Raw genomic sequence first — 18,371 nt, forward strand, 5'->3', positions numbered from 1 at the left:
ATGGAAAACTTAGCCCAGGCTCACAAGTAAGGTACCATGAATTTATTAGTGATTTTTAAGCCGACATAGTGCCTTGTCAGGCATGTTCAATAAAATCTGGTGCCCCGCAGTGCCCTGACGTTTTTCAATGCCATAGGCAACGCCGAATTATTGCTTGACATGGGCTCGAATGTGACTTTCTCGACGCTTCGGGCTCATTGTAACGCTCATGCAGCAATGCGGAAATAGCAATCACATCTTAGCGTAGTACAATTAGCTGCGATATCTAGCCATTTGCCGTAATCTAGGCATGGCCGGCGTAGCCTGACAGAACGTATTTGCACCGAGAAGTCTGTTCGATCGGCTATTCGAAATAAGATCTTGAAGTAGCTTTCCTGTAGCTTGCGATGCAGTGCAGCTAGCAATCGCTAAAGTCGCATTATGAAAGCAGTAGCGTTCGCATTAAATGCAAACAATACTGCTTTCTTGTTTCATTTGCAAATTCTATTAGCCACAAAACAATAATACACTAATACAATTAATTCCATGCATTATTTTTTTGAGCCGGACTGGAGAGGTACATTTTAGGTCATTGTCAACACATAAAACACTATTCTACTGATCGAGAATCCACCTAGTTTTAATTTACTACAACACTTAAACCAGGCTGCTTCAAGAGCTGGGATAAGTAATATTGCCATTTCTTTCGCACCTCACGTGACCTGGATCTTATTGTTAGTGTTTTTTGTTTCACAACCAAATGATGGCAGTAACATGTAGTTGACCTTCAGGGCAACTACATGTTACTGCCATCATTTGGTTGTGAAAGCAAAACACCAACAATAAGAAATTCAGTTATATTGTAGGCGAATATCACGTGGTGATTATGTATATTAAAGGGATACTGAGGCGGTTTTCGAATCAACTAACCTTCTAGGGTTTTGAAGTAGTGTCATTGCTGATCACGTCTGTGAAATTATTTTTTCGATTTTGGCTAAAACAGCGGCGCAATCACCAATTAAAAACGCGATGTTCAAATTTCCCGCGCCCCGCGCGAGCGCAGGAGAGGGGAACAGCGGAGAGGGAAACCTCGTCCATGTCGGCCAGCGTGACGTCATGTTGAGGAGACGGGGATGCTTCGGCGCACCCGAGCGCGCTTTCAGCGCGCGTTGTTTCTCGTGCTGCATGCGTTGTTCCTCGTACTGCGTGCGTTGCGACGTACAAAACGTGTCAGCCGATCTTGAGAATCAGATTCAACAGGTACTACTCTGCGTTCGTGTCCACGAACAACTACAGCCGCGACTGTGTCATCTTCCACTGTTTTCCGCAATACCACAAGCTCGCAGCACAACCGCTCGCTGCTGTGACGAAGAATTCAAGCCGACTAAAGCAAGCTTACTCTGCTCGAAACACTTTCGTAAGAGCGGCTACAGGCAGAGCTTGTCCTAGTGTGATCTCTGGAGATTTCTGTCGAAAAGGCGCGGCTGAACCATGACACAGTTCCATCGATTTCCTCGCGCATAAGAGGCGTGTCACCATTCCGAAGAAGCGCCTCTTTTAAAAGTAGAAACATGCTCACTTAGCCCCTGAAGAAACCTTATAGAGGCTTAAGCATGTGTTGCTCTCCTCAGCTTAGGTGCGGCCAGACCACCTGAGACGTGCTCAGCAAGGCTCGGTTAGTGATTTTATACTCGGTTCGACGTGTCCAAGCAAGCAAGCAGAGCAAAGCACAATAAAGCAAAGCAAGCAAGCATCGAAGCTCTTCATATGCGGCATCTCGTTTAATCCTAGCTAAGCAATTAAAATGAAAGCGTTCGACGTTGATTTCGGATGCAAATTTATGAGAGAAATGAATGCCAACCGAGTTTTTGCAAAAAAACACCGCAACCTTACTCGGTTTCTTCATCAAGTTGTGGCAGCGGGCGAGTTGCAGCTAGCTTGGCTTTTAAACACACATATAGTTGGCAACTACTTCACTGAACCTAAACTGCAAATCTAGGAAGGGCGAACGTTTCCGAGGCAGCGATTAATATTTTCTGGCACCTGCTGAACACGCCAGGAGTGAAGCGTATTTAAGCGCGTATTTGGCTTGGTTTCCAGCGCACCATGATTGCGTCACTATCTTGTGGTCACATGCCTGGCAGTACTTGGCCACTGCGCTTCGCTAATTTTGACACCAACTTTGTGCTCCTTCATCGTTCACTTGAAATACTTTCTTGCCCCAACCTGCAACGCCGGGTACTGAGAACAGGATTTACACTGTGCTTTGGGCCTTTTCTTTAGGATGACGCTCTTCCGGGCGAGCCAGGAGGCGTCCGGTGGTGGTAATTGACTTGAGTATTGTTCGCACCCCTTCCTTTCCGAGAATACGAGCCGATGTTGTGCTGGCACCTTTTACGCATGGTCTGTATCGCGTCTTTGACGCTGGCGTATGCTTGTGCTAGGCATAGAATTTTTTGCTTGTGTCTTTTTTGGTTTCAGGCGATACATCGAATGAGCAAACTGTAGTAAGTATCCTTTACTTCGGTGGTCAGTAAAAAAAAAAATAGTCGCCGTATTCGCTTTTACAACGACACGGAAAGCTGCGATCTGCCCTCAACGCAGCGCCGGATCCGGATCGGCAGCTGCTCCAGTCCTCAAAGTGACGTCACGACCTCTCTTGACCAATCACGGGCGGCGGCGCGCCGCGCGGCGTGCTCCGCGGCACAGGCCGCATATTTCGGCTAAAAAAGGCAATTCGCGCTTGTTTTTGCCTTATTTGGATGCAATATTCCAGTATACAGCATGAAAAACTATAGGATGCCGCTGCCAGCCCGATTTTCAGAAAAAGTGCTTCAGTCTCCCTTTAATGTCTCGGGCATCATTGGAAAGAGGAAAACACGCAAGCAATACTTTGGTGTCTATAGTCCTTTAATTGGTGTAGCAGAGCTGTGCCTAAATGGAGCATGCATGCATTTCAACAGTGTGAACATAGAAAAATCTATGCATATAACCCTTCTTGTGGTTGATGCACACAGCAGTGAGCACAATGTACTTGAACTTCATGTACAACCTTCTCTCTCTTCCCAGGCCGCTTATTTTACACTGAAAAAGGCATGGAAGCTAAACATACTGTGCAAAGGATTTTGAAGACGGTTGTGAGCAAAACTGTTGCCCTGCAATGCAGCTGGGCAGGTTCGAGGGGCCTAAAGCACAGCTTCAAGAGCCTTAGCAACATCCTAAGCCTGCATCTTGGTGAGTGTTGCCATCCATAAACTGGAATAGTACTCAGTAGTGGGACAGTACAACCTAACTTTTGTTTTACACGATGGAATAGTATGCAATGGTGGGAGCGTGCAGCCTAGAAACCACTGGGTACTACCACCCCAAGAACTGTTTGTGTAACCTGTTTGGCCTAGCCACTCATCCACGTTGAGTGTAGGTAGAGAAAAGGCGCAAGGGAAGGCGTGCGTGGAGAGAGGGTCAGGACTGTACAAGTGTGAGCCTTTCAGTCTCTAGTAATGGGGAAACCCTTCAGTGGCTGCTTTGGCTCCACGCTAATTGCAGACCCTGTTGACATATGGGCCTTTGGGCAGGCATGACCTGAGCCTCTTCAGTGCAGTTCACACTTTATCACATAAAAGAGTTTCTCCTGTGTAGTGGTGTCCAGCCTGTTGACTATGTTGCAATAGACGATGTTGTCGTTGCTGGCCTGGTGATGACAACTATTACCAAAGTGCTCGACGGGACGAAGTCAGTGTTCCGATGAGGACAATCTTGACTAGAGAATTCTGTGTGGAGTCTCGCGAGAGTGAGCGTGTGCCACCACATGATGGGTTGAAAAAAACCGTTCTGGCGCAAATTCCAGTGACGTGGCAAACTAAAAGAATGCAGTTTTTTATGCAATAAAGGTATGTTTGTGACGAGTGCATTTTTGTTGTCGTTTTCATGGTTAAATCGATAATCCAGATTTCGGTTAGCCCTTGAGATCCGGATTAACGAGCTTTTACTGTAATTCAAAACTCGTGCCATCATTCTTTCCGATACCTTTGCTCTATCCATGAATCAAACATGTTTCCTGACACTAGATCAGTATTCAGATGCCATGCTTCTGCATTCTCGTCTCCCAAACATTTTTTTGCGACCAGACTCTCTTTGGCTATCATTTCTTTTCTTCACTCACAGTAAAGTAACAGCCTGTTGAATATTCCTTTAGTGTGACGCCAAGCTAGGTTTCTGTTAAAAACTGTCTGTGAGGACACAAATGAGAAATCTTTGCATGCTTCTGTCTCTCCAGTACTGCAAGAAAAAGCCGATACGGTAGCACCAATCAGGAGCCCAGAGTGCCTGCCAGGGCCCTGCATTGTCCAGCAGAGTTGCATTCAACTCCAAAAACTCCCAGCAAGCCATGCAGTGAACCCTCTGGGCCTGTAGTCTCACCCAGCCTACCCGTCCGGCAAGCTGTCCGGCCATCGGTGCGTCAGATGCAGTGTGAAATCATGCCAGAGTGCACTGTCCGGTTCATAAGTGCCTTCTTCCAAAGCTGCCTGAAAAGGCATACCTTTCAGGAAAAAGGTGGAGCAAAATGATGCGAGAGCCGTGTTCATTCAAGAGCAGCTGGCTTTTTTGGGCCCATCAAAGCGCCGCTGGCAGGAAGAAGCTATACGCCAGTGTGTACTCTGGCATGCCAAATCTCCGTCGTGTTACCAGCTGCTGAGAGAGTCTGGCATGCTGAAATTACCATGCAGGTCAACACTGAAGAGATACATCGGTGCTTGCACTGGAGAGGTAGTCTCTTGACTGATAAAGCAGCGGCTCCATGTAGAAGCAAGACTGCACTCCGGACAGGTAAAATACTCTGTTGCGCATCAATAAATTATTTATGTATGTTTTTACATTAATCTCTGTAGGCACGATGTGGTTCCCTCATCATGGACGAGATGTCTATTAAACAGGCTACTATATACCACAAGCAATCAGATGCTGTGCGTGGTCTCGTCAACTTGGGAGGTGCTGAAGCTATTACAACCTAGAAGATGAATTGGCAACACACCTTCTATGTTTTGTTTTTGTTGGTCTCTACACTGATTACAGGTATGTTGAGCTTTTGGCTGTGTCAGAAGATAGCACGAAAATTATATCTGTCAAATCTGCAACTATTATATTCTTTTGCAGGATACCGGTTGGGTATTATTTTTCGAAGGCCTTAACTGGAGGACAACTGGAGATTCTTGCTCTTAAATTAATGGCATCTGTCGAAGAGGCAGGCTTTCAGGTGGTGAGGATAGTTGCAGGCAATCATCAGGCAAACTGCAAATTTTTTTCAAGCTTGTCGGGTGGCCCTATCAAGCCTGCCGTAATGTGAGTAGTCATTCAGTGTTGCCTCACATAACACATGTGTTGCTGTGAATATATCTGTGCTAAATCTGCTGTCATGTTTGCATTCTGGCTGTTGTGTATGGAATTTATAATGGTGCTTTAAACGGACATAATAATCAGTATTGAACTTGGTTTTTCTAGACACCCTCTAGATGAAAGTCGGCAGCTCTTCATTTGACTACTGCCATATCCTAAAAAATATCAGGTCGCAGTTTCTTGATGAAAAGAGAATTTTCAGGAACAAAGGGAAGCTGATCCTGCCAGACTACTTAAGGTAACAAACAATGCTTTTTGCTTTGTAAATTTTGTAGTGTCATGCTAACCCTTATTTATTTTTGTAGGGTGCTTTTAAAATGGTGCGGTGCCTGACAAAGAAGCACCTCTGGCCAAGTAACTTCGAGAAAATGAATGTCAGTAGAGCTGTTGACATTTTCTCACCGCAGGTAAAATATGCATTGATGACCTTTCTTGTGCGAACGTTGTACATAAGTATAAATGCTAGTCACAGTCTCTAGTACTGCTTAAAAGCTATAAATACTGTTATAACTATTATAAACTAAGCTATAAACCTACAGCTGAAGTCAGCTTAGATGCTCACTGCTGTTTTTTTTTAAGGTCACTTCAGTCCTGAGGTTTTTGCAGCAGCACGGACATCGTCTTGGTGCTCCTGGATTCGAGGAGTGCTTGCCCACAGTCGAATTCATGGAGATAGTGTACAAGTGGTTTTCAGCGCACAACATCAAGAGCACTACATTTCATACCATCAGCAGGGATGCTTGGAGGATGCCCTTCTATAGTGCAAGTGATGAAAGGTATAATCGTCATGGTTGAAATATGTAAAAGCACTTATCTTTCAGAAGTCTTAATTTGCGAGAATGCAAGTATACTTGAAAAAAGCATCCATTAAAAAAGTGCATGTACTCATGCACTCCTTTTGAAATCATTTTTCTTTTTTTTTCATACTGCAAAAAAAAAAAAAAGCTCTGTGCCATTTTCTTGTAGGCTTCTATGGCTGGAGGTGGAATGTCTGGATCCACAAGCTGGAATTTCTCACTCAAGAGACTCACGAGGCACTGACTGTAACAACCGCATCCACCGTTATGTGCACAAAGCACTTGCTAACTGCAGGATTTCACTTTGTGCTGACAGGAAAATTTTCCAGTGATGACGTAGAGTCATTGTTCTCGGCTATTAGGCAGCTAAATGGCAGCAATGGCCAAACAGATGCCTACCCAGCGTTGTTCGCGCTTCAGAAGATTCTGATCACTGGGATCATTCATTCTTCCTCTAGTGGCAATGTCGGAAGTGTGGTGGCAAATCTAGGGGCAGCATCACGTCTGCCTGTTCAAAGAGTGAGTAAGGCCACTGCAGGAAAGGATGTTCGAAAGCTTCTGCTCCCCTACCTATCTGCATTGGAGCGGTACCCAAGTATGCATTTTCTCCTAATTAAGGCATTGTGGATTGAGTGCTGAAAACAGCTAAGAATTTACTTCTAACAGTCTGCACGTTTGTAAAAGAGCATGATAACAATGATGCATATTTTTTTTTCGAAATTACTAGAGTGCACGATGTGCTATTAGGCATTTTCTGTAAAATGTCTCATGCGGCTTTTATTTAACTATATGCTGGCCTGCACTCGATGTCAAGGTCTCTGTAGCAAACACTCTTATTCAAAGAAACCACTAACCAGTTTACTGTTTCTTGTGACTGCTCTTAAGCCTGTTATTACCTATTTCTCACAGCATACCACACTTTATTTCCAGGTCTGCCACAACAGAGCCTGAGGTCGAGTACGCTAGCTCTGATTGCTGGCTTCCTGGTGAGGGCAGTTCAAGATAATACTGACTGCTTGGGATGCATTGATAAGTTACGTGCACCAACTTCAACTACCACTGCCCTGATTGCAGGAATTGACAGAAGAGGGCTCTCCTACCCCACTTTGGCTTTTGTGGGCTTTGTTTCTCTCCTGGAGGGTGCTGCCTCTAAAGAGGCTACAGTGCTGGTGAAAGGGCCAGAGCCTTTAAAGAAGTTTTGAGAAGTTGTATTCCCTTCAATTGTCAGGAACCCATTGTTTATGTGCAACAAAAACCACTCGGAGGCCCATAGAATGGAACTTGTGAGAATTATTGTGAAAAAGTTCATGAGGCCCTTTTTGACAAATTTCGCTGGGCTGCTCACTGAGGGCAATGCAAAAAGAAAAATGCTGAACAAGAAGCCCAACTCTAGAAAAGTGCTTAAAGTGTAGGGACTACCTCTGTGATGGCACAATAAAGTGCCCTTGGCATTTTTCAGGCTCAGACTTTCGTCATCATTTGTCAAAGCGGCGTAGATAAATGTGTCAATAACAACACATTTTTACGATTGTGGCATGCGCTGCAATTAAATCTACTCGTGTTCTACCGCGTTCTCAACGGCAGGTCACTTCAGTGAACGTGCCGAATGCACCAAAGGGACGCGTGAGCCCTGCAACTCGGTACGCAGTGCATTCACTGCGTCCAGCTCGGGACTAGCGAAACCTACGGGAGATGGAAGTGCGGGCATGCTCAAGCCTCGGCTCGCACAGAAAGTGCGCAGTAGACCGTATTGGCAGCACAGCACTAATCAACTTTTCAGCAGACAATGAGGAAAAAAAAAAAAAACTCTGAGGGATTATACCATTTCAATCTTAGCAGCCGCGTGACCACGTCATCAAATTAGTTTTAAATTTCATTGCACTGCACAGCGAAGATACCAAATATCTGGGGTTTTGTGCCTCTCGCATGTATCACCGCGCATTTTTTTTAGCCGCACCCTGTCTATAATGTGGAATGGCCAGTTTACTGCAGCTCCTGTGAGAATTTGGCAATCATCACCGTACTCCTGAAGGCAGGGCCGGAGCATTTTGGGCGTTGCTGTGAGGGTGAGCACTGGCGGCCTCTACCGGCACGCTTGGTCCCTACTCAATGATCACGTGGTATTTCTTCGGCCGCGCACTGCCGTAGGCAACCGCAGGATGCGCAGGTCGCCCATTATACAGTAGGTCATGGTTCGAAGCTGCCATGGAACTACTAGACTCTGACAGCGACGACGATTTCGACAACCCTTATACCGACAGCGACGAGAAGTTCGACGATGTCTGCGTTTCAGTTGTTTGCGCGTTGATGCATGAAGATGCCTATTGGGTGCATGGCTACGAGGACGTTGTCAACAGGTACCACGAGTACGAGTTTAAAAGGCTCTTCAGGTTATCCAGAGAGACGTTTGACTGGATCAGTGGTAAATACAGGGTTTCGGCCTTCTATCCAAGCGCAGTGCAAGGCCGTCAACAAATATCTGCCGAGAAAACTTGCCTCGTTGCACTGGTGTACATCGGGTCACAAATGTCAATGTATGTCATCGGCGACAAGTTTGATGTTACCAAGTCATCCGTGCATGCTTGCGTGACACGGATCATCCACTTCCTGCACGCTCTTAGCGGTGAAGTTATATGCTGGCCCAGTAGCAAGTGACCATTCATCACAGGGAATATGTGACGACAGGAACAAGTTCCTGAATGTTTTCATCATTATTCTGGGATCAGTGCGCAACGCCGCGTATTAAGGGAAAGCCCGTTTTTCGCACGTGCATCCCTGGAATGCGGTGAAAACTACATTCTCGGGGACAGTGCGTACCCCTTGATGCCTTGGTTAATGACACCGTTCAGGGACAATGAGGGCTGCTTTCATTCATGGAAAAGAAACTTTAATACGCGACACAGTCAACAAAGAGTGTCAGTTTAAAACACTTTTGGGATGCTGAAGCAGCGATTCATGAGATTGTATCAGGTGGATGCCAAAAGTGTTGCGCAGAGCTGCTATATTGTCATGGCCACATGTGTCTTTGTTTGCGTGGTATTTTTCTTTCAAAATGTGTGCTGCACAACCTATGCAACGACGAGAGGGACTTCCTCCTGGAGATGACGACATTGCCACAGAAAGAAAATATGGGCAATGACAACTCTGTTGTTTGTGTCTTCACTGCTCTCCCCGTTTTTTGCACTGCATATACTTCCCTGAAGAGGACTTTGACTGCAGCATGCCTGACCACAGCCGGTCTCTCCGAGAGTTCATTGCTCGACTGATATCTTAAGCTCAGTGACGGGTCATCGTACATGTGTTTTTCGTAATATATTGCCCCATATATGAGCAATGTTTTTGAAATGAAAGATTGAGTGTGCAGTGCTATTGTAACAACTTTATTGTTGACGAGATGTACCTTGCTGCTTAGCAAATAAATCTGCTAGGCGGTCAAACCGAGCCATGCGTTTTCTTCATGCCGCTTGGCCTCGGCATCTTTGCACCTCTTTCGAGCTTCGAATTGCTCAGCTCTCGCCCGCTCTTGTTTGTTTTTGTTTTTTTTAAGCTAGATGGCATAGTTATTGAGTAATTACAATTAACAGCTTTGTAAAGTCATCCCAGGGTGTTAAATATTTCAGAATAAAGTTCACAAGTATTTTATGTCGGCATGTTAGCAGAGCCCAGTTGCGTGCAATAAGGCTTTGTTTTTTCTTTAGATTCCCAGTGCTCATGGAGAAGTTGAATTCCAGCATGCATATTTACATTTCTTACAAAAATAACTTTTGAAAAACTATTGCATTTGTTCACAGAAAAATCAAGAGGATTATTGCCCTAAGGATTCAGGGTTCACACATAAAAAGCAGTAATTTTACTGCTATTTATTATGAAATAACGAAAGGATAAGAGACAGCAATGGCAAAAAACGTGAAAGCTGGGAAAGCCAACCATAAAGTTTGCCTGTCTGGCTCATTGACCGCCTCATATGTGTCTGCTTTTCATCAGAAATTTGTGATAGCAACCAATTGAAGTTTGATCTCTCCTCTCCACGGTACAAATAACATGAATATGTATTATATGGATTCTTCCTTTTCGCACTTTATTGCCCTGTTATCTAAACTGCTACAAGTTGCTGTTAACACCAAAATGCTGCCAAACATGTCTCGTTCCAATGTGCTATATATGTGCCTTTCCCACAATAATCCCAGATGGTACTGGCAGTATCTGTAAATAAATACATAGATAAGATAGTGGTGCTCCATCATTGGAAACCCGCGGAATTTGCGAAGCACTAGGACCATCAGAAGCGCGATTCACTCACGATTTTCGGTAACCATAATTAAAGAAAACCTCATTTTCCAACTTTACACTGCATATTTCACTATAATGTTTCATCATGAGACAGAAGAAGACCTGGGGGCTACAAAAAATAAACTGAGATTGAAAATTCTGACTAAGCTACCAGCACAGCAGCGCACTGTTTTTCAGTTCTCCTGCCAGACGCCACACCAGACAAGGACACTGTTAAGACTATGAAACGGTCCCTCTGTATAAAAATAGAAGCACCACAGCTGGCATCCACAGCGCCGAGGCTCTGAGGCACTCCGAGAGCGCCCCCGTTGTTGGGTTACCAGTCCAGAGACCTCGCGCTTGGATGCAGCACAGGTCTTAACCAGAGCCAAAAAAACAATGAATGGAACTAGCATCAGTTATTTGTGCATTTGTGCTTTGGTTCCGATGTGTAGTTGCACATCCAAACAAAAACACCGCCGACAATGATACAGCGAAACTAGCAGTGCTACGGTTTGACGCTTTTCCTGTTCACCTCTCATATTCTGTACATCAGTTTGGTTTCAATAAACCAATGTTATTTCGCTGTTACATTTTCTGTCTACTGAGGTGTTTCGCCTGTTCTTGTGTGACGGCATGGGCAACAGCTAAAGGCTGGTTTGGTTTAGTTTATGGGGGTTTAACATCCTGAGGCGATTCAGGCTATGAGGGACGCGGCTAAAGGCTGAGAAAAGGCGAGGCGGAAGCTGTGTGAGGCGTTCAGCATTGATTAAGGCTCACGTAATGATATTGTCAATGGACAACGACGAAGAAAGTGCTGGGCTCGTGCACAGAGCGCGGAGAGGACGAAGTGTGTTGTGTGCGCTGTTGGCCTGCAGTGGTTCCACTGAGCTGCTGTCAGCTATCTCTCTGACTACGCCTACTCCTTGTGTGCGTACATTTACGCTATATTATTGGTGGAGGTGCGGGGTAGCCTACAGCAAGCACGGAGCTCCACAGTGGTCTTCACCTCCCCTGCTCTTCAGCCATGCTCAGCACCGGGGCTGCACCATTGGCATCCGCCACCCCGGCGATCATCATTGCCCACCCGTGTGATCCCGGAACCTTCAGTGGAATGGACGGTGCTGATGTGGAGGACTGGCTCGCCATGTACGAGCACACACAACAGGTGGGGCCCGACGATGAAGTTGGCCAACGTCATTTTCTACTTGACGGGCACTGCAAGAATCTGGTTCGAGACCCACGAGGAAGAACTCACCAGTTGGAAGCTAGAAGCTGATTACTTTGAATTCAGCGAACGCTGGTCAAAATGCCTCAATAAGCACCATGGCCTTTTTTTCCGCCCCACAGCCGGTGAAAGTGCCATGGCAAGAAGAGGTGTGTGCACTGAGTGGCAGCAGCAGAAGCTCTAGACGTTCTTGCAAATTATAAGCCGAACGACTTCAACGTGGATCAAATGGTGCTTTTTGTAAGCTTCTTCCCAACAAGCCTCTGAGCTTTAAAGGTGAGAAGTGCACAGGAAGGAAAGCACAGCAAAGACCATCTCAATCTTTTGGTGGAAGCCAACAAGGATGGGTCTGAAAAGTTGAAGCTTCTCTTTATTGGGAAAGCAAAGAGACTGTGAGCTTTTAAAGGTGTCAAAGGACTGCAGGTGTTGTATAAAGCAAACACCGAGGCCTGGATGACGCAGAGCGTTTTAGAAACCTGGCCGAGGCAGAGGGATGCCGATTTCCCAGCGCATGGCAAAATGTGAGAGCTGAATTCCATTCACCTGGAGTTCCGCCCTGCGAATACGACAGCCCTACTCCATCCATTGGATCAATGTGTTGTAGCGCCCTCTTTTGGCTGTGCCTACAGCACGGCCAACACGCCCTCCCACGAGATAGAAAATTAAGACGGCGCCTGGCTATGTGAAGCCACGGCTGGCAGTTCTGTTCTGACCTACAGGGTCTTGAATATTTGGGGGCTGGGTTTTAAAAAATTCCTATGTAAAATATACTACCCCATTCGAGCTGAAATAACGTTCACAAAGTAGCAAAATGTGGTCTACGTTATCTGATAAGTGATTCAACATCGGTACTTGCCTAGATTTTCCGGAATGGACGGAAAACTGCTCTCAGCGGCGTGCACAATTTTCGCAGAAGCGAGTCGAGAAGCTGCGTTGACATGGTGCACCATCTGTCGAGCGGCGAGGCAACCGCCATCTCCGGCAAGGCCGTTGGCACGCTTGCTTCGAAGGTGCAGATTGTCTGTTCATTGAAAATAGTGCCACAAGGAAGAGTCACCGCTTCTCTTACTAAAACCCGTAGTGGAAATGCTACATCAGCAGCATTAGAAACAATAATAAATGTTAACTCGTCGCTTGCTCTTCCGCTATGATTCCGGTGCCATCTGCTTTCGACTGTTGGTCCGTTCTGACGACTCTTGTTCTGTCGTCATCCCGAGGGAAGATCGAACTTTTTTGTGTGTTCACCCTATAACGCAGTGTGTGCTGCAGAGATATGCGTTCATTTTCAGCGATAGAAAAGGCGGCAGCTGTGTCGTGGCTTGTTGAATCTGGGTCAGTTCGCTGCGCGTGCGCACGAAATTCAAGGTAAAATTTCGCCGTCGTCCTCCCTCTGAAAAGTCACAGCTAAAATGGAAGAAAATGTTCGAAGAAAGAGGCTGTCTCAAAAAGAAAGAAAGAAGTGATAAAGGGGGAACACATCGCAGGCTTTGCAGATGCCCTTGAGGGTGCATTTTCGTCGGACCCGCAGATGTCCTGTACGCGCGCTGCGCTGTTGTTCAGAGTGAGCCTGTCAACGGTATGTCGCACGATGAAACGCAAGGGCTTCTATCCGTACAAAATGCAAACTGTGCAAGCGCTCTCAGAAGACAACAGAGACCGTCGGCTTGAATTCTGCCACTCGGAACAGCAAAGAATGACTCAAGACCGGGGACATCTGAACTTTTTATTATTCACTGATGAAGCCATTTTTCACCTGGATGGAAAAATCAACAAATGGAACACACGGTTTTGGGCAAAAAACAATCCTCGTTTTTTTTCCATGAACGACTAGACCTCACATATCATGGTTTGGTGTGGATTGTGGTGCGAGGGGCTCGTTGGGCCTTTTTATTTTGAGGACACCGTCACTGCTGGAAGAAATACATATGCAGAAGGAGATCTGCATATTTCAGCAGGACGGAGCTCCTGCTCATTACGCCAGAAGTGTCCGCAATGGCTGGATGCAACATTCCCTAACATATGGATGGGTCGAGGCTCTTCCAACATGCCATGGCCGCCCCATTCACCTGACTTAATTCTATGCGATTTTTTTTTTATGGGGCTATCTAAAAAGCCGCGTGTACAGCTGAGGCCGACTTCACAGTTGTTCTGAGCTGACGCAGCGAATTGAGGCTGCTTGTGCAGAAATCACGGAGCGCATGAGGGTATCTGTCTTCAAAGAATATGAAGAAAGATTGCAAAGATGTATTGAGGCCACCGGAGGACTAACAGCAAGCACTTCGACATCAACGCCTGAGTACTGTTCGATGTAAGTGCGCGTTACAGTCTCGGATGTTTCCACTACGATCTCTTTCCCATGAGCAGCTTGCGGACGTTGAACCACAGAAACTGACCGCACCGGAATCATAGCAGAAGAGCAAGCGACGAGTTAACATTTATTATTGTTTCTAATGCTGTTGATGTAGCATTTCCACTACGGTTTTTAGTAAGGGAAGCGGTGACTCTTCCTTGTGGCATTATTTTCAATGAGCAGACGATCTGCACCTTCGAACCAAGCGTGCCGACAGCGTTGCAGAAGATGGCTGTTGCCTCGCCACTCGACAGATTGCACACCATATCAACACAGCTTCTTGACTCCCTTCTGCGAAAATTGTGCATGCCGCCGAGAGCAGTTTTCCGTGCATTCCGGAAAATCTAGGCAAGTGCCGATGTTGAATCACTTATCAGATAACGTAGACCACATTTTGCTACTTTGTGAACGTTATTTCAGCTCGAATGGAGTAGTAGATTTTACATAGGAAGTTTTTAAAACCCGGTCCCCAAATATTCAAGACCCTGTAGATCTGATTCACCTGTGTCATTCCTGAGGCATATGCCTAAAAGGGGTGACCTAGGACTAATACCCCTGTCACACTAGCAAATTTATTGTAATTCGAATCGGATGACATTCGATGCATCAAATGTCATTCGGTTCCTTCCCGTGCTACACAGTAAAAAATAATGGCATTCGCAAGTGTAGCAATGACGATCAAGTAAGAAAATATTGCAGAAATAAGAAAAGTCAAAGCAAATAAAAAGTGTTTGTAATGCTTGTTCAGTACATATAAAGAAAACAAAAACATTTTCAAGTTCTCAAATAATTATCCTCTACTTGGCTGTAGCAAATTGGTCATTGCAAGCCAAAACAAGATCGAAATTAACCGCAAATCCAAAAATGGTAAACAAGAAATATGGCTGACATGGCGAAGCAAGGTGGAGACGCTCTGTATGCAGATGAAAGAGAAAATAGTTTTGATTGCAATGTATATGTATCTCCGAGCAAAAAGAGAGAATGAAGAGAGGAGAATACAAATGGCGATAGAGGCTCAATCGAAAGCCATCAGGAACTTGCAGCTACAGTTTCTGGCAAACTCTTGTATGATTGCGGTTGTGGTGGCTAACGAAGCCACAATTCATCGAGAACGCTGGGCGTTCCAAAGGAATGAAAGCTGGTTTGAAGATACACTGCCACATCTAGGGGAGAGCAACTCCAAACAAGTCTTCCAAGTGTCACGAACGACATTCACGTATATCGTCGAGTCCTGCAAAGTCTCCTTGCAGAAAGAAATGACGAGGATGAGGGAGCCGCTCTCTGTGCAGAAGAGAGTTGCCACTGGGCTTTACCGGTTGTGCTCCTCTGCAGAAGACAGGACTATTGCACATCTTTTCAGCGTTGGTCGTTCCACAGTGAACGTGGTGTTCAGAGAGTTTTGCCAAGCTGTGCTCAACCATCTCGAAGGCGAGTGGCTGCGAATGGTTCGCAGCAGTGAACTAAAGGAGCACATAAAGGAATTCTTCGCCTTCACCGGCTTTGCGCAAGGGATTGGCGCTCTTGATGGATGTCGCTTCCCGGTGTCACCACCAGAACACAACGCAATTGACTATCATAACTACAAGGGCTGGTAAGTGCTTTTGTGACGTGCTTTTATATTTAAGACGACATAACCCATAAAAGCGACTTTTCATTGCGAGCAGTATTATACAAATATCATGTGCCTCGCCTTCGATCGTTATAAAAGGATCCCTACCAATAGTCATAGTCAGATGCAGCACTTTCATACCAAAGATGCAAAGAGCTGTGTGCCGTCAGTTTTTCAAGTTCATTTGCCTTTTAATGGGAGCTCTGACTGGCTATACCTGAGACCTCCATATGTATTTGTTCTCTGGCTGCCACCTGTAATGAAGTGGAAATAATCACTCAGCTGCGATGCGTGGCCATTTATGGCCGAACAAAGAAGTTTTGAGACTTGCAAGTGAAAGCCCATTGCGGATGACTCACACGCTTCATGAGGGTTTTGTTCTTAGTAGCTGCTTATGTGTTTATCTCACTACCAGTTTTTCAGCTTATGTGTTCTCTTTATCTCTTTACCAGTAGTTTGAAAGACACACAGTTTACCAACATGACTGTGTGTTGTGTTAACTTGGTGGACGAAAACACCACCATGAGGACTACCTGCAGTCGAAAACTGGACTAGTGACATACAATTGTGCTTTTCTTTCCTTCTCTGCAGGTACAGCATAATACTGTTGGCCTTGGTGGACCACCAGTACCGTTTCCGGTACATTAATATTGGCGCTCCAGGCCGCTGACACGACGGCAATGTGTACGGACAGTCAAAGCTGTGCACCTTGATTGAAGGCGGTCACTTGAAATCACCTGTGGCAATGATTGGAGGTTCCGCGGCGACACCAGTAATACTGTGTGATCAGGCGTTCCCTTTGACATCAGCATTGCTCAAACCATTCTCAAATGCATCTCCAGGGACCCGCAAAGGTACCTTCAACTATAACCTTTCCAAAACAAGGCGCATAGTGGAAAATGCGTTCGGAAGACTGAAAGCTCGTTTCCGGTTTATTATGAAGCGGATGGAATGCAAGTTGCCCAATGCCAAGAAAGCAATCAGGGCATCATGTGTTCTCCATAACATTTACAAATTGTTCAGAGACACTGTGGAACAGCAATGGCCCTAGTGCCCTTGGTCTAAAGTGCACAGTCTGTGCAATTGCTCAATCACTTCATTGCTTAATCTGTGTAGCACAGTCTTGTCATTCCTTTTTCACATTCCTGCCAGATTACTGCAAGTTTCTCTAGCCTTCAAATTAACCGGAGAGAAAGTTTCCAAAATATAGAATTTGCAAAAAATGTTTGTTCAGGCTATGAGTTTGGTTTGGTTTTGGTTTTATGGGGTTTAACGTCCCAAAGGGACTAAGGCTATGAGAGACGCCGTAGTGGAGGGCTCCGGAAATTTCGACCACCTGGGGTTCTTTAACGTGCACTGACATCGCACAGTACACGGGCCTCTAGAATTTCTCCTCCAAAGAAATTCTAGCCGCCGCGGCCGGGATCGAACCCGCGTCTTTTGGGTCAGCAGCCGAGCACCATAGCCACTGAGCCACCGCGGCGGCGATGTTCAGGCTATGAGGGCTGGTGAAACAAAGTAGATGATTCAAGCTTGCTACAGGGCAGCTTTACAAGTGGCATTTTATGTTTTTTCCCACAGGTGCCTGTATTCTTGCTAGAAGATGGAAAATGTACTTGCAAGGCAGGACAGAGAGGACGCTGTAAACATACTGCAGCTGCGGTGCAATATGTGAACTCAAAACAGCACAGCTCACAAACAAATGACCCGAGGAAATGGGGAAAACCTTCTGTAAAAAGCCTCGGAATTTACCACAAGGGAGCATGCCTGGAAAGCTTCAATGGGAAGCAAGTGGAAGAGGTGGTTGCACTGCCACCAGCAGCCCCCCCCTGTTCAAGATGCGACAACAGTGGCTGCTCTCCTTGACGGCCTTTGGGGCGAAAACTGCTCACTTCTCACCGCAGTCAGCAACGAGCTCTCCCCTCAAATCTTAGCAGAAGGAGATGAAGTGGCCCAGCACCCTTGTAGAGGGAAACATGCGCACTTCAGCACTTTACTGGTCAGTTGAGATCTGGGCGAACACAGACTCTGAAATGGAATTTTATATGTCAAAGGTTGTGGCTACTCCTCATGACATACTTCATACTGAAGCAACAACAAGGGAACCACGCAGAGATTTTGCTCATTGGAGAAGTATGCGAACCATTCGCATATCTGCAAGTAGCCGGCTGCACACAATACTAAAATCGAGACGGAATCCCATTGCAGTAGCCGAAGGGTCTCTAAAAGAAAAGAGAAACGATCGAACGCTGAAGCAAACATCGCGCGGTTTCTCAGCTTCTGCGTCGAACAGCCGCGATCCATCGCCGCCATCACTCTTGCTCGTGAGGCAGGACCGGAAACTTATAGAAGTGCGTTCCTGGCGAGTTTTTGTAGGTATTCGAGCAGCCAACTAAGCAGCAGTTGTTTCTCAACATCGCTGAAGGCTGACAGCAGCGTTAATTACAATCAAGAACACTAGCACAACTGCACGCGCGTGCACATGCATAGATGCTGGTGGGAACAGCGCCCAACCGAGCCCGCCTGCACTTCGCGATGTTGGCAACAGGTGGCGTTACCGGCGTTTTGCTCACGGTGTATACAAACTCTCAAAAAAGATTGCAGAATGCTACCCTGAAGATCAGGATACATCACGCTACAAAAGAAATAAATCTAGCACATTGTATAGAGAGAGTGCGGCCAATGCTCTCCAGACTAATATTATTCAAAAACCAGTGATTGAGTGCGTTTTTTGTTGTTCATATT

General features: G+C 45.9%; 1 protein-coding gene and 2 pseudogenes across 1 annotated transcript; all 3 read left to right on the top strand.

Moving 5' to 3' along the window:
- On the top strand, window positions 1-5,968 carry LOC149345871 (uncharacterized; annotated as a pseudogene).
- Window positions 5,969-6,109: 141 nt separating this feature from the next.
- On the top strand, window positions 6,110-7,603 carry LOC149345872 (uncharacterized; annotated as a pseudogene).
- A 7,679-nt stretch (window positions 7,604-15,282) lies between these two features.
- On the top strand, window positions 15,283-16,296 carry LOC149345873 (uncharacterized). Its single transcript, XM_089541211.1, has 2 exons — window positions 15,283-15,608; window positions 16,218-16,296. Exons 1-2 carry the CDS (start codon window positions 15,283-15,285, stop codon window positions 16,294-16,296), a joined length of 405 nt encoding a protein of 134 aa, XP_089397337.1.
- Window positions 16,297-18,371: the final 2,075 nt, after the last annotated feature.

This window comes from Amblyomma mixtum, chromosome 4 (genome assembly GCF_055824585.1).
Source record: "Amblyomma mixtum isolate Tamu chromosome 4, ASM5582458v1, whole genome shotgun sequence".
In the NCBI taxonomy this organism is placed as follows: domain Eukaryota; kingdom Metazoa; phylum Arthropoda; class Arachnida; order Ixodida; family Ixodidae; genus Amblyomma; species Amblyomma mixtum.

Excerpts from the sequence above, each read along its gene's own strand:
- LOC149345873 (XM_089541211.1), top strand. The coding sequence starts at position 15,283 with ATGAGGGAGCCGCTCTCTGTGCAGAAGAGAGTTGCCACTGGGCTTTAC. Across the intron at positions 15,609-16,217 it reads TATCATAACTACAAGGGCTG|GTACAGCATAATACTGTTGG; the intron begins GTAAGTGCTTTT and ends CCTTCTCTGCAG.